General features: G+C 42.0%; 1 protein-coding gene across 5 annotated transcripts in view; it reads left to right on the plus strand.

Moving 5' to 3' along the window:
• LOC100925341 (enolase) overlaps positions 1–20,001 on the plus strand; it is a 32,756-nt gene extending 12,755 nt beyond the window's left edge. For all 5 annotated transcript variants that reach the window (XM_031962921.1, XM_012546031.2, XM_031962922.1 and 2 more), the window contains 9 exons: positions 6,611–6,669; positions 9,562–9,631; positions 13,013–13,146; positions 13,414–13,636; positions 14,686–14,886; positions 15,602–15,803; positions 16,671–16,779; positions 17,170–17,228; positions 19,775–20,001. In XM_031962921.1, the coding sequence (XP_031818781.1) occupies positions 9,601–9,631; positions 13,013–13,146; positions 13,414–13,636; positions 14,686–14,886; positions 15,602–15,803; positions 16,671–16,779; positions 17,170–17,228; positions 19,775–19,913 (1,098 nt within the window). In that variant the 5' untranslated portion in view covers positions 6,611–6,669; positions 9,562–9,600 and the 3' untranslated portion in view covers positions 19,914–20,001. The remainder of the gene's footprint in view (positions 1–6,610; positions 6,670–9,561; positions 9,632–13,012; positions 13,147–13,413; positions 13,637–14,685; positions 14,887–15,601; positions 15,804–16,670; positions 16,780–17,169; positions 17,229–19,774) is intronic.
• Positions 20,002–22,139: the final 2,138 nt, after the last annotated feature.

Genomic DNA, 22,139 nt, shown 5'->3' on the forward strand with positions numbered 1-22,139 from the left:
TATGATGATGATTCTCATAATTTGCCTGGAAAGTTATCTGTCTCTTAATGAGAACATTTAACTTGGCACCCAGAATACAAAGGTCAGGCATTTCTTGCTTACTATGAAAGGTACTCCATAAAAAGTCTTTTTTAGGGATAGCCTATTGGAAGGAACCAAACTCAAGTTTAAAGTTCCTAGAATGGGTCTGACTATTAATGAGTTCTCAGCTGGTAAATGACCTTGGTTTCTGGTTGTCCCTATTTTCCTTGTATAAAACTACCCTCAGGCTCTCCAGTCTAGCATCTGTGCTTACTTGGCAAAAGTTTACCTGAATCGATAAAGGCAACACAGGTGTGTGTTTATGAGGCAATTAGATTCTGGACGATCTGGTCACATCTTTCATTTCAGCATTCCAAAGGATGCTGAAGGATCAAGGCCATACTGTTGGCTTTGTGCAAGACATGATTTCTGAACTTCTCTCAGGCTCTTCCTGTTATTTCTTCTAACAAGATGTCTGGGGGGATAAGAAGGGGCGGTCATTGACAGGCTAGGGTCATGGGTGTTATTGGTGTGGCTTTTCACAGGACTTCAAAAATTACTACCAATGCAAAAAATGGATTCAGTCAATAAGAATCTCAACTAACCTTTACATAGTAATTTAAGCTTCACAGAGTGCTTTGCAGATCCCTCATTTTATCCTCTCAACAACCTAGAGAAGTAACTGTTGTATTATCCTTATTTTTACAGAACGATTAAGTGACCTGCCTAGGTTCACATTGCTAATAAGTGTCTGTGACAGGATTTTAATTCAGTTCTTCCTGTCTCCTGGCCCAGTGCTTTGATCACTATGTACCACCTTTGAATGTGATCAGGTAGTAAATGTGCCCCTTGCTTACATATATAAAGATGCTCTGAAAAAGACATTTTTATTAAACACGTACTATGTAAAGGATGCTTTGATAGGCCCTTGAAATATAAAGGCACAAATGGCTCCTACTCTCAAGAAGCTTTCAGTCTACTGATTCTTAGTCTTGGACATCATTTGATCATAAAACGTCTTCAGTGTTATGTGACAGCAGGGATAGAGCACTGAACTGGAAATAATGAAGACTGAAATCAATCCTGCCTCCAACAATTACTTTGTGATTCTGGGAAAAATCATTTAACTCTCTGAGACTCATCTGTAAAATGAGAGGTTGAATACAGTGAATTCTAAAACCTGTTTTGGTTCTAAATCCGTTCTCATCGGATCTTTTAAACATCATTGTAGACCAGGCATTCATACTGTATGCCATTTATTCCACAAAGAGATTTGTAGACCTACACACACACACACATATACATACAGAGGCAACTGTCTTATCTTCATTTACCAGAGGACTCTAAAATAATAATAATAATAATTGCTAGCATTTATAAGGTGCTTAAGCAAGGTACTTTGCAGAAAAGATCTCCTTTGGGTTTCTTCATAACCATAGAAAGTGAGTTCTTCTATTATCCCCATTTTAGAAAGGAAGAAACTAAGACTTTTAGACATTAAGTGACTCCCAGATCACATAAACAGTTTCTGAGGCAGAGATCTAGCCTTCTATTCCCAGCACCACTGAACTGCCCAGATCATGCTCACTGCACAGGCCTAACATTGAGAGCCACTGACTGTCAAAAGTTGTGACCTCATAGAATGGTGAACTAATCCACTTTATTTCCCATGTAAACTATCAGGCATGGCTCCAGGGCTTCCATAATGTGCCTGCTGTCTCAGAAAGGGTCATTTTTCAGTCCTAATCTCATATTGGTCATCAACAATCATGCTAGTATGTGCTAGTATAATTCAGCAAATGTATACGAAGCACTGGCTACACAGAGACAGAAACAGAGCAGTCCCCCCCTCAAAGATCTTACTTTCTGTTGGGAGATAACACCATGTTCAGAGATAAATACCCAGCGTGTTTTACTTTCAGGTGGGAGAGAGTATGAATTAGAACATCTGTGCTTGGAGAGAATCAAGGGGTTTTTAGAGAAGGAAGATGGGAATATTTCAGATGTGGAGGACACAGGAGCCAGAGGTGTTTATAGTTAAATATCATATACAAGGAATACTTACAGCCCATCTGATTGGAGAAGTGTAGTTCTCTTGTTTAGTTGGTTCGGTGAAAACACAAGAGTCCTGAGTGTATTGTACTTTCAGGTGGTAGAAAGCATGGATTAGGAATAGCTGTGCTTGAAGAGAATCAAGGAGTTTTTAGAGAAGGAACAACTCCACCAGCAATGTATCAGTGTCCCAGTTTTCCCATATCCCCTCCAACATTTATCATTATCTTTTCTTGTCATCTTATCAATCCAAGAGGTGTGTTGTGACACCTCAGAATTGTCTTAATTTGCATTTCTCTAATCAGTCATGATTTAGAACATTTTTTCATATGACTAGAAATGAGAATTATTTGTTCATATCCTTTTTCAGTTTATCATTGGACTTGTATTCTTATAAATTTGAGTCAATTCCTTACATATTTTAGAAATAAGATTTTTATCAGAAATACTGGATGTAAAAAATTTTTCCCAGTTTTCTATTTGAGAAAGGGTTTCTTTAGAGGGTGAGGTTTGAGATTGAAGGAAGCCAGTAAGTAGTGATTATGAAGAGGAGTATTTCAGGCCTTGAGGGTAGCCAGAAAGAATTCTAAAGCCTAGAGATAAAGACTCTTGTTCATGTAACAGACAGGAGGCCAGTGTCACTGGATCAAAGAGTACATGTGGGCAAGTAGGGGTAAGGTGGGAGGGGCTAGGTGATAAAGGGCTTTGAATGTCAGGCAAGAGAACTTTGTATTTAATCCTGGAGGTGACAGGGAACCTCTGAAGTTGAACATGGAGAAGGCATGTTGTAAAACACTAATGTGATAATGTGTGTCCAGCACTTGGCAAACCCTAACAGGTAAAATACCAGCTTCTAGGGTGGTTCCCACAGGTATCCACTGAATCAGAGCTGTGATATTGAGTTGGTTCTCTTCTTGGAGGTTCAGAAATCTTGTCCAGAGAGCACAAAATCATATCAACAAAATAGTAAATGAACAAGGTGAAATCACACCAAAACCAGGAAATTAAAAAGTACTGAAAATTGACTCTGCATGGTGATGTATTACCAAAACCAGAAATAGAGGAATATTTTAAAAATATAAAAGCGCCAAACCACAAGAAGACCAAATAAAGACTTAAACAATATAGCATCCACGAAAGATATAGAACTTGATGGGAAGGACCTAGCCAAGAAAAACATAAAATGTCCACAATGGTAACAGATGACGCTGCTCTTCCTGGGTTCCCTCACAGACTCCTCAGATAGCTGGTACCCTCAGTCCCTCAGCCCAAACCTCCCCAATCCCAGCACAAGGAGGAGACTGAAGAGTGTCCTGGGATGCAGCTCTCCCAACCAGGCTGACCTTAGCCAGATTCTGTCCCTCAAGAGTCCCTGGCACCTGAGGGGTGGGCCCAGGGTCCTTTTTGGCTAATTTGCTTTTTTTCTGATGGCTTCTTTCCTGGCTTGTCTTCTCTGGCAGATTTTATGATGAATGCTTGGAAAGTACTGCTTTTACATAAGTGTAGTTGTCATTAAATAGAGTTATATGTTCCAAGGTCCTTTAGAGTACATCAGCAAACCTGATATGATTTGTGTGCATGAAGATCACTGTGCCTTTAACCACCACTTTGTTCAATAAATTGTGCATAGCTGAAAAGATTTTCTTCCTTCTCTAGGTGTGCAACATCAGAGACTCAGTACTCTGTAAAAGTGATCCAAAGTCCACCATCATTCCATGTTTGCAGGGGCTTAGAGTTTAAGGGTTTTATGTAGTGGGGCAAGATCTCGCCTGATTCACTAGAAGTAGAAGTTACTGACATAAAAAGTTACAAGCACAGAAGACTGAAGAAAAAAAGGAGGAGAAGGGAATGTGGCTAGAACATATACAGATCATCAACCAAAAAATACTAGTTCCTAAAACCAGAGGTGCATTCTTTTTTTTTTTTTTTTTTTTGCATTAATTTATTTTTATTTCATGCTTTCTTTAAAAAAATCACTCACACTTACACAAACTGATGCTGAGTGAAATGAGCAGGGTCAGGAGATCATTATATACTTCAACAACAATACTATATAATGATCAATTCTGATGGACCTGGCCATCCTCAGCAATGAGATGAACCAAATCAGTTCCAATGGAGCAATAATGAACTGAACCAGCTACACCCAACAAAAGAGCTCTGGGAGATGACTAAGAACCATTACATTGAATTTCCAATCCCTATATTTTCGCCTGCCGGCATTTTTGATTTCCTTCACAGGTTAATTGTACAATATTTCAAAGTTCGACTCTTTTCGTATAGCAAAATAAGAGTTTGGTCATGTATAATTATTTTGTATTTAATTTACAATTTAATATATTTAATGTGTATTGGTTATCCTGCCATCTAGGGGAGGGAGTGGAGGGAAGGAGGGGAAAAATTGGAACAAAAGGTTTGGCAATTGTCAATGCTGTAAAATTACCCATGCATATAACTTGTAAATAAAAAGCTATTAAAAATAAAAAATAATTGAAAATAAATGAAGTTTCCCTCAAAAAAAAATCACTCACATGTTTTAATATTTGTTGATTACATAAGAACCTTTTGAACATATTTTTGTCTATCCTTCACTAGGGCAAGGCAATGGTGATTTTGTTCCAGAGTGACAAATTTAGAGAGTTCCAAACTTAAGTGTGTTGACAGAGAATCCATATTAGCAGAGAACATAACCTTTTTTTTTTTTTTCTTGCTGAGGCAACAAGGGTTAAGTGACTTAGGTCACAGCTAGGAAGTGTTAAGTATTTGAGACTGGATTTGAACTCAGGTCCTCCTGACTTAAGGGCTGGTAATCTATCCACTGTGCCATCTAGCTGCCCCATGTAACCATTTTTGTAGAAGGTAGGCAGAGTATGGTTTAGAACACAGGACTTTTGAATCACAAGCCTTTTCTACTCTACTGTTTTATGTTAGAAGATTGTTTTCTTTTTGTTTGTTTTTTTAAAGGTGTTTTTTTTTTTTTTAATGAAGCTTTTTATTTTCAAAATGTGAGCATGGATAATTTGACAGCATTGACCCTTACGTAGCCTTGTGTTTCAGATTTTCTCCTCCTTCTCCCTCCCCTAGATGTCAAGTAATCCAATATATGTTAAAATATGTTAAATCCAATATGTATAAACATTTATACAATTCTCATATGCATAAGAAAAATCAGATCAGAAAAAGAAAGTAAATGAGTAAGAAAACAAAATGCAAGCGAACAACAACAAAAAGTAAGAATGTTACATTGAGATCCATATTCAGTTCCGGCAGTCAGAGGTGCATTCTTGGTACCATAAACTCCTCAGAAGAGATCAGCCTCTCAGTCCACATTGTTGTCCATTGTTTGTCCTTCATTCTCTTAAGATAGGGAGGTATTGCCATGACCTGGATTGAAGCAAGGGAGGACAGTGCAAGGTCCCCAGCCTCATTCACTCCTCCAGAGCCATGTGGGTCCAGTAGCAACTTAGAGATGAGAAGGACTGGAGATGACCCTGGAGGCAGGGGGAAACCGGGTCCTTTTTAAACTAAAGTCTTTTAAAAGGTCGGAATTTGACTGAGGCAACACCCAATCAGTGATTGAAGCAGAGAATGGCCTCCTTTACTTAAGTCATCTCGGTGGAGGACAAGAGGCAGAGAAAAACAATAGATATAATGTATTTCAGACTACTTAGAAAAAATTAAATGGGTGAAGAATGCCTATTGTTCAGACGGGCACTTGCAATTGATTAGGCAAGTTCAATTCCAGTACTCCAAGCAAGTGGGTGACCGTAAATCGGAGAACACCATAGTTTCCAAAGAACTGAAATTACAAGTGTCCCTAAGTCCAGAGGAGGGCATAAAAAGGCTGTGTAGCTTATTACCAGTGAAGCCCTGCAGACAGGTAGTGTGAGAGATATGATACAGGACATTTGTGGTCAGAAAGATCAGATACGTGATAAAAAGCAAGACAAAAGGTGAATGGGCTAGCTCTGTAAGTCTCTGTTAAGAAGTTAGCTGCCCAAGTTAAAAAATGAACTGTTGTTCAGTGAAGAACTGGAAGTTCTGGAAATGTTTGTGTAGCCTTTGCCTGAAGACTTTCAATGAGACCTGAGCAGATTTCACCTTTCTCCATTACTCTTTGCTTTGTGCCCTGTACAATCTCTCCTGGGCATGATTTCTTTTCCCCTTTCACTTTTTTTTCCTTCTTTTGCCAGCAATCATTCATCTCAGTGTTTGCAGAATTATTAAATAAGCTAATGAGTTCCAGATAACTACTTGGACCCAGTTTAGTAAATGGTTTTTTTAGTTTATGTGGAGATGATGTTTCCAGGAAACATTTTTGGAAACTAACCTGCCAAAAGGCATTCCCAAATGATCATAGTCATCGGTTTGGTTATAACTATCTTTAGCATTCATAGATGAAAGCACCCAGATTAGGAAATTTGGGGAATTTCAAGGTATCATTAAATAGCTTGCATATTTAGGTTCACCTCAACTCTAGAACTCCCTTTGGGACATCTACATATTGATGTCAGTGATTTCATTGCCTTTTTTTCAGGTGTTCAAAAAGCTATTGAGAATATCAACCAAATTATTGCCCCAGCCCTGATTCAGAAGGTAGGAGCCTTTTTTTATTTTAACTAATACATAATAATATAATGGAGTAATTCCAAATCCTGATAGTTTTCTTTCTCTCGTAAGAAAAATAAAAATAAAAACAACTTTTTAAAAGAGGTAGAGATATCAGATTTTGAATGCCAAAAAATTATTTCACCTATTCTGACCTATTGAGATGGGAGGATCCCTGAAAAAATCCAACACTAATATCTAGGCATTTTTCTTAGCCAGTTGTCTTATCATAATTCTTGTAGCTGCATTTTCTCCAATGGTTCTTATGACAGTTGTTTGCAAACATCCCACAATATCTGCAAAGGGTTCATTGGGACCTTGCTCTATTTTTGTGAGGGCTTTACCTCCATCTTTCTCTGGGAGAGAATCCCAAGCTTTTGTTGCAGCAGCAGCGATCTGTTCATAAGCTGTTGTGGGTAATTAATCTGTTCTGAATTCTCTCCATATTGACCTTTACCTGCTAGTTGGTCAAAGGTGATTTGTATGATAACTCCAGTTTGCTTATTGTATAGGGCTTGAATCCTACATAATTCATGATACTCCGAAAGCCACAGCAAGTTTTGTCCAGGTTCTAAACATGTCCTTGCTGTGGATTTCCAATCACTCTGGGTTAAGATTTCATAAGCCAAATTATCTAGTAACATCTTAACATAAGGTGATGTAGCCCCATAAAGAGTACAACCTTTTTTCAAATCTGTGATTTTTTTCCAAATCAAAAGGAGTATATCTTCTCCTTTTTTGACCTGAAGAATCAAGCTCTTCAATCACAGGGTATGCATTTATTTTTAAATCAGATACATCCTATCCTTCTCTCTTAGCCTTAACCAATGCCTTTTGTAATATTGTCATAAGCTACTTCATAGGAGGAGCTGATTGTGTTATTGCCTCTTCCCCTCTTCCTTCTCCCTTCACCCATGAAGGGTTAATTGAGGGAGGTAGGTCAGGGGATGGGGAATGACCTAATTTCTCCTGCTGTGAAGCACCACATTCAGAATTGTACTTAACTCCATTCTTATCTGATTCTTCCTCCTTTTCACCTAGTTTAGTTGGCACCTCCCCCTCCTGGCTCTTTCTTCTTTTTCCTCATCCTAACACTTATATAATTTCCTAAAGCCAGTTGTATTAAATTGTATGTATTAAGTGTGTCTTTGGAAATTGAATCAGGTCCATTTTCATTGTAGAATTGACATAGTTGCTCTCCTACTCATTTCCACTCCTCTAGATCCAATTCTTTTTCCATAGAGAACCAAGGAGATGTGTACTGTAGTTTCTAAAAGATCAATGATCTACTCCCAAATTACAATTAAACCTTGATTTTTTATCAGTCTGACCAAGCTTTTGACACATTTTCTTTGAAGAGGAAAAGAAGGCTGTATTTTAAACATCTGTCCCGTTTCAGCTGACATACTACTTTAGCCCTTTAACAAAGTTTCCTTGTACTCACCCTAATTTCTGGGTCACAGATGAAGGTTCTTGGTCCCACCTTCTGGCTCCAGAATGTAATATTCCTCTCTAAAATGCAGTGTTCTCCAGGAGCAGGTTTCTGGGGGGGCTTCTGGGAGTAGCCTTCCTTTCAGTGCACAATCACTAGTGCAGCTACGGATTAAAGTCCAAATCAAAGCTTTATTGTCTCTTTCCAAGTCTTGTCTCTTTTCCTGCAGCCTGGTTAGCTTTCTTAGAGGCCTGTCTCTCTCCTTGGTTCGGAGAGGTCCTGCCACTAGTCCTTTGCCTCTGCCAGTTTCTGCTCTAGCTCCCTCCCAGTGTCTCTGAATCCAAAGGTTTGTGCTTCAGCCTCCAGCCAGAACAAAGGTGGAAGATGGAATGAATCTGTCTCAGCCTCAGAAAGCTTCTAGTGCGCTTGTCCTTTTTGGCCCTGACAGCTCTTCCTTATATATCTTCCACATTGAGTATACACCAATCATTATATCACTAGGAAACCATTATTTGTTGTAAGGTTAAATCAATATTAAACTAGATTTAACCATTGTCTCCTCAATTCCACTTAGCACCTTGTAAGAATCCTAACAGATACTTGAAAAAAATTAAACGGAATGATATGTTGAATATATTTGGATCCCAGTGTGGTAGAGTGATAAGAATGAATATTTCTTTACCCGTTGATAAAAATTCATTTCCAAGGGAGCTCACCAGGGCTGGGGGAGCAGCCAGCCCTCAGATGGGCACTGCCCAGGGAGCCACCAGCTAAGTAGAAGGAAGTAAAGTGACAAAATGTTCTCTCTGCTCTAAACAGATTGAAGACAAAGAGCATGCTGTGCTCCATTGTTCTGTAATATCTGGCACAGGGCTGGGCACATTGATGTTCGGTGTTTCTTGATTCCTTTATTCCTGACAGATAGCCTCTGAGCTTGCCCTGAGGAAAACCTGGGTTCAAATGCATTGGGAGTTGGGGCTGATAGGCTAAGCACTATCCTCCATTGACTGCCTAAGATTTAACTACTACATCATAGAAAGGGGCTGGAGGAGGGAGGGAGTGCCCATTTCTGCCCAAATCTCCCTCCTCTATTCCCAGAGATAATCCTGACAATCCCTGAGAATTTGTCATATGCTTCTTAGTAAAAAGAAGGAAAATTTTGACAAGAAATACTCAAATGGCAACTTTTATCACCTTGAGCCATAGCAGTAAAAGCAGAGGCAGGAGTACGTGCTCCCATGTGCTAGAGATTTTCATTGACTACTTAATGAACAATTGATTTACTGATTTCTCCCTCTTAGATTTTTTTCTTAGAGGTGTGTCAGCTGGTCTGATTAACTCTGATAAGCTCTCCCGCTCTCCCCCCAGCCAAAAATTTTGTCACTGCAACAGACCACAGACCCTGGAACTTTGTCTTCCCTACTGTTCACCTCTCTTCTACTTTGCAGAAACTTACTGTCCTGGAGCAGGGGAAAATCGACCGACTGATGTTGGAGTTGGATGGCACAGAGAATAAAAGTAAGTCGCTAATAACGTGGAAATGAGAAATCACTAAGCATTTGGGGAGCACCCACTGGGTGCCAAGAGACCAGTTAGTCCCGGCTCTCCCAGTCTAATGAGAGTGACAACAGTTGAGGACACAAAAGACCAAAGCAGCAGGGATGGCCAGGTGGGGCTGGGAGGGAAGGACTGGAGAAAAGCCTGCACAGCCTAGCCTGGTCGCAAGGAGGCAGAAGCATCTCCTTCTCGGAAGGTGAGTAAGGAGACTTCTTGTATCACTGAGAAGAACATTTTGGGATTTTTTTGGTCCTGGAGGGGCAGTGTGCTGTCTGTTGTTCCTCTCCAGCATTAGGCTTAAAGAAATCTTTTTGGAGACCTGGCAACTAGCTACTCTTCCTGAGTTCAGATCCAGCCTCAGATACTCACTAGCTGTGTGACCCCAGGTAAGTCACTTAATTCACTTTGCCTCAGTTTCCTCCTGTGTAAAATGAGCAGGAGAAGGAAATGGCAAACACCATCTCTGCCAAGAAAACCCGAAGTGGGGGGTCATGAAGATCAGACGCAACTGAAAATGACTGAATGGATGAATAAGGATTTTATCGCCCAGAGCGGTTGTCCTGGAACCCTTGTTGTATGCACACCCTTTCCTACCATGTATATTTAGGTAGCATTTAACAGGTTCAGAATGAAAATTGCTTCAATTCGAGAGATAGTAGGATCCAACATTCCTGCTGCTCAGCCTTTGAGAGCTCAACTTTCCCTCACCCCTTCTCCCTTAGATCTGCAGTGAACCCTTCAGGCATCAGCCTCCTTGCTTAGCTCCCAGCACCAGGCTCTCTTCCCCTTAGGTATATTTATCAGAATACAATTATATTCTGCCCTGCATCCTTTCTGGGTGAGCTAAGCAACTCTTGGGGGAGGGGGAGGGCCTTCTCTGTTTCTGTCTCTGTCTCTTTCTCTATTTCTCCCTCTCTCCCTTTTTCCCCCTCCCCTTCTCTTTCTCTCTCTCCTTTTCTTTTCCTCTACCTCCTCCTCTCCCCCCTCAGACCTAGCCCAGTGCTTTGTACATAATAGTTTCTTAATAAATCATGTTTACTGAATTCAACTGGATTTGCCCTGACAAGAATTACAAAACTCTAGAGGGAATGGTTTGCTTGTGGGAAACGGCCAAAAAGGTGTTTCATGGTTTAAAATCCCTCCTTTGTAGGATTTGCTAAAGCTGAAATTCAAATCCCATTTCCTTGGCCAAAGAAATCAGCTCAAAGTGTCATCCTTCCCTCCTTCCTGCCCAAACAGGAGATGTGCTGGTGTTTCTGATCAGCAAACTGTTAAAAAAAATTTTTTTTAATTAAAAAAAAAAAGACTAAGGAGGTTGGTGGGATATGCAGCTAATTTGATTTTTAAAAATAAAAATAAAAAGCTAGAACCACCCCCAAAAAGTGCCATTCCAGAGAAAATTAGGAATCTGTAAGCTACAGCTATCCTCCCACACTTATGTACATTTTCTTTCATTGTGGTAGCAAGAAATTCTCCCTTCTAAACCAAGTTGAATCCCTCTCATTTCTTAAAGCAAAGCCCACTTTAAATACCACTTCCTCTGGGAATCCTTTGTTGAGCCACCAAGGGTAACAGTCTTTGCCTTCAGACTTCCCATATCGCTTTTCTTTCTCTCTCTCTCTAATTACTTATCATGTTACTTGTCTGTTAGCACCGTCCATGTTGCTATCATAACCTTATTAGACTCTTAAGTGTCTTGAGGGCAGAGACTGAATGTAAATATTTTTATTTCCCCCTAGTCTAATACACACTAGTGCTGTCTACAAGACTAGGCATTTAATAAATGTTTATTGGCTTATATTGTGCTTTATAGAGTTTTATAGTTAACTAATTGGACATTTTCATCCTATATTTGGAATTGTGATACCCTTTGATCCAAAGATTTCATTACTATGCATAGACCATGGGGAAAGAAAGGTCCTCTATATTATACTCAGGTATTTATAGCAGCACTCTTTATGGTAGCAAAGATTTGGGAACAAAGTAGATAGATGGGTAGCTAGGTGGTGCAGTGGATAGAGCACTGTGCCTAAAATCAGGAAGACTGAATCTTCCTAAACTCAAAGCCAGCCTCAGACACTTACTAGATGTGTGACCCTGGACAAGTCACTTCACCTGTTTGCCTCAGCTTCCTCATCTGTAAAATGAGCTGGAGAAGGAGATGGCAAACCACTCCAGTATCTCTGCCACGAAAACCCCATTTGGGATCATGAAGAGTCAGACGATGAAATGAATGAACGACAGATACCTATTGACAGGGACTAAATAAATTGTGGTACATAAATGTAATAAAATATTATTCGCTATTTTAAAAAATTATAAATATGATGGAATACAAAAAACCATCAAAAGGTTCATTTAAATTTGATGCAGAAGTGAAGTAAGCAGAACCAGAAATGCAGTGTGCACAATGGACGACTACAGAACAGAAAGCAGACAAGAACAGTGTAAAGAAATATAATGACCTGGCTTAGCCTTGAGGACAAGATCAGAAAATTATTTGCAGAAGTCAGAGAGAGGCTGGCACCCTGCATGGATGAGTCACCTCATTTGATGCATTGGTTTTGTTCCAATCATGTCCCAACTCTTCATGACCCCATTTGAAGTTTTCTTGGCAGCAATACTGGAATGATTTGTCTAGTTCATTTTATAGATGAGGAAACTGAGGCAAATGGGGTGAAGTGACTTATGTGCCCAGGGTCACACACTAAGTGTCTGAGGCCAGATTTTAAATCAGGTCTTAATTCTAAAAGATGTATTAGGGAAAATGCAGGCTATATCCAAAAAAGGAATTTTGGAGTCTGAATACAGATCAAAGCATACTGTTTTCACTTCATTTTTTGGTTGTTTTTTCTTTCTCATAGTTTTTGTCCTTTTCTCATTCTTCTGTACAACATGAATAATGTGGAACTATAATATGATTGTACAAGAGAGGGAGGAAGGAAAAAATTGGAAATCAAAATCTTATAAAAGCAAATGTTGAAAACTAAAAAAAAAGATAAAAGGGGGAAAAATAAGATCTTCCTAACTTCAGGCCAAATTATTTGTTTCTCTCTTTTTATTCTTTGTTACAAGGAATGGACTCAATGGGAAGGAAGGGGAGGGAAGCAGGGAAGAATATATTTGGAAGTGAAGATGACATAAAAGCAGAAAAAAATTTTTGGAAGAACTATATTCTCCCATACACAATTTTCATCATTACTATTCAATCACGGGATGAATAGGCCTTTGTTGTTAATAGTATGTCATATGTTAAAAAGAAGCAATAAAAAAAGAATCAGAGGGATGACCTTTAAATTTAAAGACAGATCTTCTTTTAACAGCTCTCTTGTCCTATTTCAGGTAAACTTGGTGCAAATGCCATCCTGGGAATATCTCTGGCTGCCTGCAAGGCCGGAGCTGCAGAGAGATGTGTCCCCTTGTCCCGCCACATCGCTGACCTGGCTTGTAAAGAAGAAGTCATCCTACCTGTACCAGTAGGTTTCTTGTTTAGGTCTCTCCAGATCAGGGCCCCTAAATTCTGAATGAGACCTCTGGAAACCTGATGAGTTCCACTTCAAAAGTCCATGTGACATTGATGGCAGAGAGTACAAGGGAACGTCTCTGTGGCTTGATGAGAAGCTTAGAGTGGGCAAGAGATTGTCCCCTGTACTGCCCCTGTCCTAGTGGAGGCGGCTCAGAGAAGTAGAACTCCCAGACAGCCTTGGTCACACGCTGTGGTCATTGTCCCTCTTCCTCCCCAGGCCTTCAATGTGATCAATGGTGGCTCCCATGCTGGTAACAAGCTGGCCGTGCAGGAGTTCATGATCCTCCCAACAGGAGCTGAGAACTTCAAGGAGGCCATGCGCATTGGGACTGAAATCTACCACAACCTGAAGGACGTGATTAAGGAGAAATATGGGCAGGATGCCATCAATGTGGGGGATGAAGGCGGCTTTGCTCCTAACATCGAGGAGAACAAAGAAGGTGAAAACATTGAGTGGAACAAGTCAGCTTCAGTTGATTTGGGCCAGTGGGGGGACTTGTGCATTTTTTCAAGAGAGTTTTTAAGTCAGAATCTCACCTTTTTCCTGCTCCGGGGTCAGCCCTCTGCTGGGCTTGCTCTTTACTGAGTTATTCCCATATGTCAGTTCAGATTGCTCGGAAAGTTGTGTTTTTTCTACCCTTTGAAAAGTATGTGCTTTAGTGATCCAGATGTGAGGGCTGGGGCTTGATGCAGCTGCTCACTGGCTAGTCCCTCCCTTTCAACCACAAAACAAAATAGGAAAGAATCCTATTGTTTTACTTTGTTCTTCCTAAAAAAGCCCTATAAACCTGAACGCTGACCTGCCTGATTATTTCCCCAAATGAGACTGGCTGTGTGCTTTGAGCCCTTTTGCGCCTTTAAAGGTCTGAAATCAGTAATGTTTAGGAAGGAGGTTTGAAACCATGTGTTATTTACAACTTTTCTCCATTATTTGTTTAGTAGTCCTTAACTGCTTATACATAACTAAATCAAATTCCATCAACAGTGGCAAACTTTTCCTATAGAAGGTATCGAATTCTGTGGTGCATGTCTTTGACTGCCAAGGTTAGAAGCCCTTCCATTTCTGGCCTCCGTCTCTGCAATCCATAGACTTGTTCTGAGATTCTCAGCTGCTGGTTCTATTTAAACTTTGCTTCTCTGAAAGGCCTGTCTCCCCTGCTTACTGTAACTGCAGCTTGGAAGACAGACCTGCCGCAGGCTCTAAATCTGGGCCACTTGTCAGTGGAAAGACCCTTTCTTAATGACCAGACCACATTTCCTACTGCGTGACCTAGTTCTAGGGGCTGTGCCGTTCACGGTTAGAAATAGCTTGTCATCCTCAAGCCTGGGGAGAGCAAAGGTAACTGGAGCTTTGAACCAGACATATTATGGAAAGAATATTTCTTCCTCTCCCTGCTTGATTCCTTTGGAGTAAATTTCTAACCATTCCTCCTGGGTTATGGACCTCCTATTTCCTTACCCCTGTTGCTGCTGCTGCCATGTCTTCCAGCTCTTGATCTGCTGAAAGACGCAATTGCGAAGGCTGGTCACACTGATCAGGTCGTCATCGGCATCGATGTGGCTGCCTCGCAGTTTTACAAGGACGGGAAGTACGACCTGGACTTCAAGTCTCCTGAAGATGACCCCGGCAGATACATCACAGCTGAGGATCTGGGGAACCAATACAAGTCTCTTATCAATGAGTACCCAGGTGAGGCCCTTGGCAGGGGCCCTTCTCCTAGCTCAGCAGCACCGGGGACTCCAGCTCCCCAGGCAATGGCCATGGTTATGTGGACGTCTGTCCCATGTGCTTCCACAAGCGCTGAGTCCATGCTCAGCCTCCCCATGAAGTTGTAGAGGGATTCTTGGCGGCACTCTCACTAAAACCCTGAGATTTCAGGACCTCAGAAGCAGGAGAACTCTTCCTTCTAGCTTCTTTCAGTACTTTGGAGGCAGCTAGATGGAACGGTGGGCAACAGGCTGGGCCTGGAGTCAGGAGGCCCTGAGTTCAAATCTGGCTTCAAGACATTCATTAGCTGTGAGACCCTGGGCAAGTCACATAACGCTGGTTTGCCTCTTTTTCTTCATCTGTAAATGGAGATAATGGTATCACCTATCTAGCAGGGTTGTTTTGAGGATCAAATAAGATAATAGTAAGCTGAGCAGAGTGCCTGGCACATAGAGACTAGTATTATACTTAAAGCGACATAAATCGGATTAGTGTTTACTTGGAAAGGTTTCTTGTCCCAAAACTCCAGGTTGCTTTTTTGTGCCCCAAGAAAAGATTATATCAGAGAATCCTGGATTTGCTGACCTTTATATAAGGAGAAGCTATTTTGGAGGGTCCTCCGACCCCCTTGATGAAACCCCTTTTGGAATTCAGGGCGGTCCATACAGCCCATTTACTTTTCTTCTCCTTTCCTTAGTGGTATCTATTGAAGATCCTTATGACCAGGAAGATTGGGACTCTTGGAAGGAGTTTACTTCTAATGTAGACATCCAGGTGGTAGGGGATGACCTCACAGCGTCCAATCCTGAGCTCATCCGAAAGGGCATCATGAAAAATGCTTGCAACTGCCTCCTGCTCAAAGTGAACCAGATTGGCACTCTCACAGAAACTATCCAGGCGTGAGTCCTCTGGCACAAGTGGGTGCCCAGCCCTGGCCTGGCCATTACCAGTCCTACCCATCTAAAGATGAGGTTTTTCTTAGACTCCCAGTACCCTAAGCCTGCAGCACAGGGTCAGCTTTAAGGAAACTTGATGGTGGACAGTTGAGTGAAACAGAGCGGGACAGAGGCTATGGGAACGAGGAGCTGGGATCATCAACTCCCTGGTGATTTTTCTGTGATCCTAGTTTATGGTAAATAGCCTGATGGATTTAGGTCAGGAATAATGTCCCTTGATGAACTGGACTTTAAATTACCAAGAACTAAAGTGTGTACTTCCCAGAGCCTTATTCTCCATCCATCTGTCCTTTTGACTTTCTTCTCCCTTCCCAGGTCCTGTTGATTCTCCCTCTGTCTATCCTCTCCGTTCTCACTGCCACTGTCTAGAGCTCATTATTATTCCCCTGGATACCTTCAGGAGCCTTTTCCACTTTTCCACTCTCTACCCTCTCCAGACCAGAGCAGACGAGACAGAGCTCACTTTATGACCATCTGCCAATCCCAATTCTTCAGCAACTTAGTGTAACTATCACATGAAGAAATGATTCCTTGGCCTGCCCCTTAGGCCCATTAAGCAATGGCCTTGAACTGTGGGACTCTAACAAACTTTCCTTCTATCCCATTCACTGTTGTGTGTTACATCCCCATTAGCCCGGGCTTCTTGTTCTCTGTCTCTCTGAGGGCCTCTGTACAAGAAGCTTAAGATGTGTTTGCTGAATTTAAAGGATTGTTGAGTAGCTGCAGGTTACTAATGTGTCTGAACTTAGCAGTCCCTGCTCCTGTGTGGGGATCATCACGTGTGTTTTCTGTCTCTGGTGGGGCCTCTAGGTGCAGGCTGGCCCAGTCTAATGGGTGGGGAGTCATGGTTTCCCATCGTTCTGGAGACACTGAAGATACCTTCATTGCGGACCTATCAGCAGGTCTCTGCACTGGGCAGGTAAGGAAGTTTTCGGTGCTGAAGGGACTCCTTCCATCCTGCTGTCCCCAGACTTCAGACTAAGTCACAAGACATCCTGAACATCTGAAATGCTGATTACATTAGGTCAGGAATATTCCCCCCTTGATGAACTTGACTTTAAATTACCAAGAACTAAAGTTCTCAATGGAAGGGCAAGATTTCACATAGCCTGCACACGCCCATCCCTGGCCATGACCTGCCAGAAGGCTGGGATTTCCCAGCATCTTTCCAGTGGGCCCCTTCTGGAGCTGGGCTTCTTTTTGGGATGTCAGTCATTCAGACCCTCGCTGACTTTCCCCTGCCCCATCCTGCAGAGCTCCCCACTCTGTGCTCAGCCGTAAGGATTGCCCTCGATTTGCTTTCTTCCAGATTAAAGCTGGCGCCCCTTGCCGATCTGAGTGTGTGGCCAAGTATAATCAGCTTCTCAGGTGAGATGTTTGGGGGCCTCTGAGGAAAAATGGATAGAGCTCTGCTCACCTTGGTGCTTAAGTGGTTAATAAGTCTGTGTGACCTTAACCATGGGGGTGCTCCCACCATAGCTCCCATGGAGCAGGACCCGGTGCACCCCAGATGATTGCAGCACTGAACGCAGAGGCCTTGTTTGTGGAAGGATTGTAGTATCCTGCGGTTTACCAAAAACAATCCAGCCCTGGCAGCCTCTCCTCTTTAGAACCAAGGGGCGACCCAGAATCTTTTTGTACCTTCAAGTGAATGAAGAAGCATTATTCAGGGAAAACAGAACCCAGTTTATACACAAATTTAGTGTGAAGTCCATCTGTGCTCCTTGAGCAGCAGTGAGCCTGTGGGGAAGCCCCTTCATCCCTCTGAGCCTCAGCTGGCTCCTCACAGAATGAGAGGCTAGCCAGTGACCAGAGTCCTGTCCAGATCTCAATTCTGGGACATCAGAGATGCCTATTTGTGTGGCTGCCTTTACCATCAGGCACAGGGGTGGCAGGAGCCTTATTCTTTCCTGAATCCCCCAGATGTTAAAGCCCTCCTGGCTCCCTTTACTCTCTTTTGTCCTTGGATATTTTTTGTGCACAGGGGACTGAAACCCAGGCAGGGGAAGAGCTGTGCCCTGTCACCGCAACATGCTGGTGCCCCCGGGGAGAGGCACTCATGGCTGGGGGTCCTGTGGATTGGGGGGTTTCCATATTCCTATTCAGCAAAATTCTGACAGAATCTCAAAATTGGTCTGATAGAGATGGTCTTGGCACATGACTAAATCTCATGCCATTAATTTTTGTTGCCTTTTTCCCCCTCTGTCCTGAGAGGAACTGTGAAGGCAAAGTTCAATGCAGAGTACAGAGTGCTGGGCCTGGAGGCCAGATCACACGGGCTCAAATCCAAGCTGTGTGACCCTCCATACATAGAACAATGCCTGATTCCCCCAAGTCTAGTTTTGAAAATCATTATGGGATCTTCGCTCACAGCTTCCATGCCAGTTTGCCCCAAATCATCCTTCCCTCTTCAAAAAGTGACATCATCTCCCCATTGTAAAAGCCTTTCTCTGTGTCTGGCCTAGCACTAGCTGGTTTCAAGGTTCTCTGTGTGCATAGCTACCATGTTCCTCCCCCAGCTCTGTGACGTAGGCAGCTGTAAATCCTGTGAGCCACAGAGGAGAAAGGCGGGGGCCCATAGGGACAAAGAAGCAGCTCGGTCAGAATGCTGAACTCGTGGGCAGGGATTGAGCTGGGCCGCTGTCCTTGGGATTCAGCTTCAGAGCACTTTTCTCTGTTCTGTCTAGTTTGGAAAAACTCATCTTCCAGGAGACTTGTGCCAGCTATTTATTATGCAGACCTATGATCAAGGCTTTGTTCTTGTTGTTCAGTTGTTTTCCAACTCTTTGTGATCCTATTTGAGGTTTTCTTAGCAAAAGACTGTAGAGAGCTTTTCCTTCTCCAGTTCACTTTACAGATGAAGAAACTGAGGCAAACAGAATGTAGTGACTTGCCCAGGCTCATACAGCTACTAAGTTTCTGAGGCCAGATTTGAACTCAGGTCTTAGTGCTCTATCCACTGCACCACCTAGCAGCTATCCTCATGTATCAAGTTCAGAAACAGCTAGCAATCCAGGAGAATAATGGGAATTCAAGCTAGAAGGTTGGAGCCCAGTTATGGAGTTTTACTTTCCTGTTTTACAACATGAGTTTTGTTTTCTCTTGTAGATAGTAGATTGTGAGCAGGAGAGTGACATAATCTCTGCCTATTAGATTATTTTAGCAGCTGTGTGATGGATTAGAAGAATAGGATTGGACTAAGCCAAAGACTGAGGTGACCTGGAGAGATGAGAAGATGAAAATTATTGATCAAAATTTGGGGTTCTGGTGAAGTCTAAGATGTTCCCATGCCTGGGAGTGGCTGGGGTAGGAAAGAAGGGAAGGTTGCTTGGAGGACCAACGATGTGAATATTGGGATTATCAAGAATAAGAGCCGAGGTTTGCAGGGAAGAGGAAGGCATCCCTGCCCCCTCAACTCTGCCACTTGAGAAAGGGGGGAGGGAGGGGGTGACTGTGCAGGCTCGCAAAGGCAACATCCATCTGATCAGAGGAATGTCACTAGATACTTGAAACTTCCAGGGGCTGCCATGGGGGCTGGAAGATTAGGAGGCGGTTGGGAGATGGGGAAATGAGATATAGCACTTTACAAATTTGTTTATAAAAGTTGAGATAAAGGAAATAGTTGAGAACTCTGGCTCAAGTGGGAGAGAAAATGTCCTGAGAGGAATGCAGCAGAGCATTTGGCCCTTCTTGGTCCATTTAGGATAAAGAGTAATTATAAGAATGCCTAACATTTCTATTATATTTGAAGATTTGTGAATCATCCGCTGTGACCCAACCTCCAAGGGAGCCAGTGGAGTTAGCATTTCCATTTCCATCTCACACACTGCCTACTTGCTTCCATCCTTAAGCAAGGAATTGTATGGCATTAGAATTTGACACATGATGAATTTTACTATTTCTGTTCTCTACAGAATCGAAGAACAGCTGGGCAACCGAGCTAAATTTGCTGGTAAGAACTACAGAAAACCTGCTCCAGTTTGCCCAACGGATAAACCTCCCGCAGTCACCACCCTAGCAATTTTTATGTGCCATCTCAAAAGGCAGCGGTAACCCATGGGAAAGGCATCGCTGTATCTCTGGAGGGACAGGTTCCTACTGGGCTAATAAATCATCTTTCTACCCCTTTGTCATTGAAAAATGTTTGGTGTGCTCATTAATACTGAGGATCTCTTATGTAGAATTGCACTTAAGAAACGAGGGAAAGAAGGGCAGTTCAAGGGTCATATTCATGGGTTGGAGGTTAATTAATTATATTGGGGAAGAGTCTTATTTCACAACCAAGAAGTGACTCACAAGAATAGCTGGAGCAGGGGCAGCTAGGTATTGCAGTGGATAGAGAGCATCAGCCCTGAAGTCAGAAGGACCTGAGTTCAAATTTGGTCTCAGACACTTAATACTTTCTATCTGTGTGACCCTGGGCAAGAACTTAACCCCAATTGCCTCAGCAAAAAAAAAAAAAAAAAAAAAAAAAAAAAAAAAAAAAAAAAAAAAAAAGGCTGGGAACAGAAAAGTATGCCCTGGGGCAAAGCAAAAAAAAAAAAAAAAAAAAGCCACTATACAATTAAAAGGGCTCAAATATAGGAACCAGTTTCAATTCCATTCCAGTATTAAGCTCCTACTATGTGTCAGACACATACTGGGCATATAAAGAAAAAGTTAAAATGGCTTCTGCTCTCAAAGGGCTTACTTTTTGTTGGAAATGGAGATGGGAGATAATTCCTGAGTTGATCCATGACTTTGGTGTACTTGAATCTAAGACAGCAGAATACTTAAGGATAAGTACCTACTCAATGTGAGATAATGGTTATATACTTGGATGATATGGTGATTTGATGGCTCTCCTCATGATTGGCCCTTGCTGAATGTATTGTGATGAGGTAATCCGAGGCAAGTATTGGAGGGTGGAGGGAGAGGGTCAGACTCACTGCAGCAAGCTGAGGAGAGAAGACTTCAGGCTGCAAATATGAGAGTCCAGGATTCATCTTTGATGAGTCCTGTGGTAGCTTGTCTGCCTCCTTCACTTCTCCTCCTAAAGACCAAGGACTTGGATCCTGACTCTGACTGATCCTGAGGCCTCCAGAGAGCCAGCCGGGACATTATATATTGGCACCCAATATGGACTAAGGACCTACATGCACCTCAACTAACGTGATCGTAATTTCAGTGAAGTCCCTGTGATCAGGGAATAGAGTATTAAAATAGACAAGCAGGAAACTTTGTTAAGGGCTAAACTTCTGTTTTCTAGCTGAAATAGAACAGATATTAGGAAAAGAGTCTCCCCTATCCCCACCCCAAGGGAGGTTTAAAGAAAGCATACTTAGGCTAATAAGGAGGCAAGGTTGGCTTGTAACTTGGGAGCAGATTGGTAGACTCTTAGAAACATTAGAAAGCACGTTCCCTTGGTTCTCCAAGGAAGAAGAATTTGAGGCAGATAAATGGAAATTAATAGGAGATCAACTAATTCAATATTGGTCCTGATCAGAGACAATGATAATGGTCCTGATTCAATTTCTAAGGAAACATTCTATATATACAACATAATATAATTGGCCTTAAAGAATCCCATAAATTCTAAAATAAGAAAAGTTCTAAGGAGAACAACCAGACAAGGAAGCGTGAGGAAAAAGAGGAAGAGAAGGAGGATGGTATTGACAAAATAGCTGAAAGACATGGGGAGAGTTGAGTGAACTTAAAGGGTGAGAAGAGGTCTCACTCTCGCAGTCCAGCTTTACCTCTGCCTACCCCTGAGCAGGGTCTTGACCTTCTCACATCAATTTCCCTTCCTGGGTGGAGGGAGGAATAGGAGTGGGAGGAACAGTGATATCACCAGCTGTCCCCCCCCACTTCCCAGCAAGCCCCACTCCCCATGACTTGATTACAAAAGGTACTACTTAAAGCCCAAGAAGGAGGACAGGATATATCTGATTTTAAAATAGCATACCCTGTGATTGAAGAGCTTAACTCTTCAAGTCAAGAAAGGAGAAGATATACTCCTTTCAATCTAGAAATTATCAAAGATCTGAAAAAGGCCTGCACTCTTTATGGGGTTACATCATTTTACCTTAAGATGTTATTAGAGAATTTGGCTTTTGAAGTTTTAACCTCTAATGATTGGAAATCTATAGCAAGGACGTGTTTAGAACCTGGACAAAACATGTTGTGGCTCTCTGAGTATAGTGAACTATGTAGGATACTAGCCCAATGAAAAAGGCAAACTGGAGTTAATATTCCAGTCACCTCTGACCAACTAGCAGATTTAGGTCTTTATTCAGATAC

The sequence above is a fragment of the Sarcophilus harrisii genome, chromosome 3 (genome assembly GCF_902635505.1).
Source record: "Sarcophilus harrisii chromosome 3, mSarHar1.11, whole genome shotgun sequence".
In the NCBI taxonomy this organism is placed as follows: domain Eukaryota; kingdom Metazoa; phylum Chordata; class Mammalia; order Dasyuromorphia; family Dasyuridae; genus Sarcophilus; species Sarcophilus harrisii.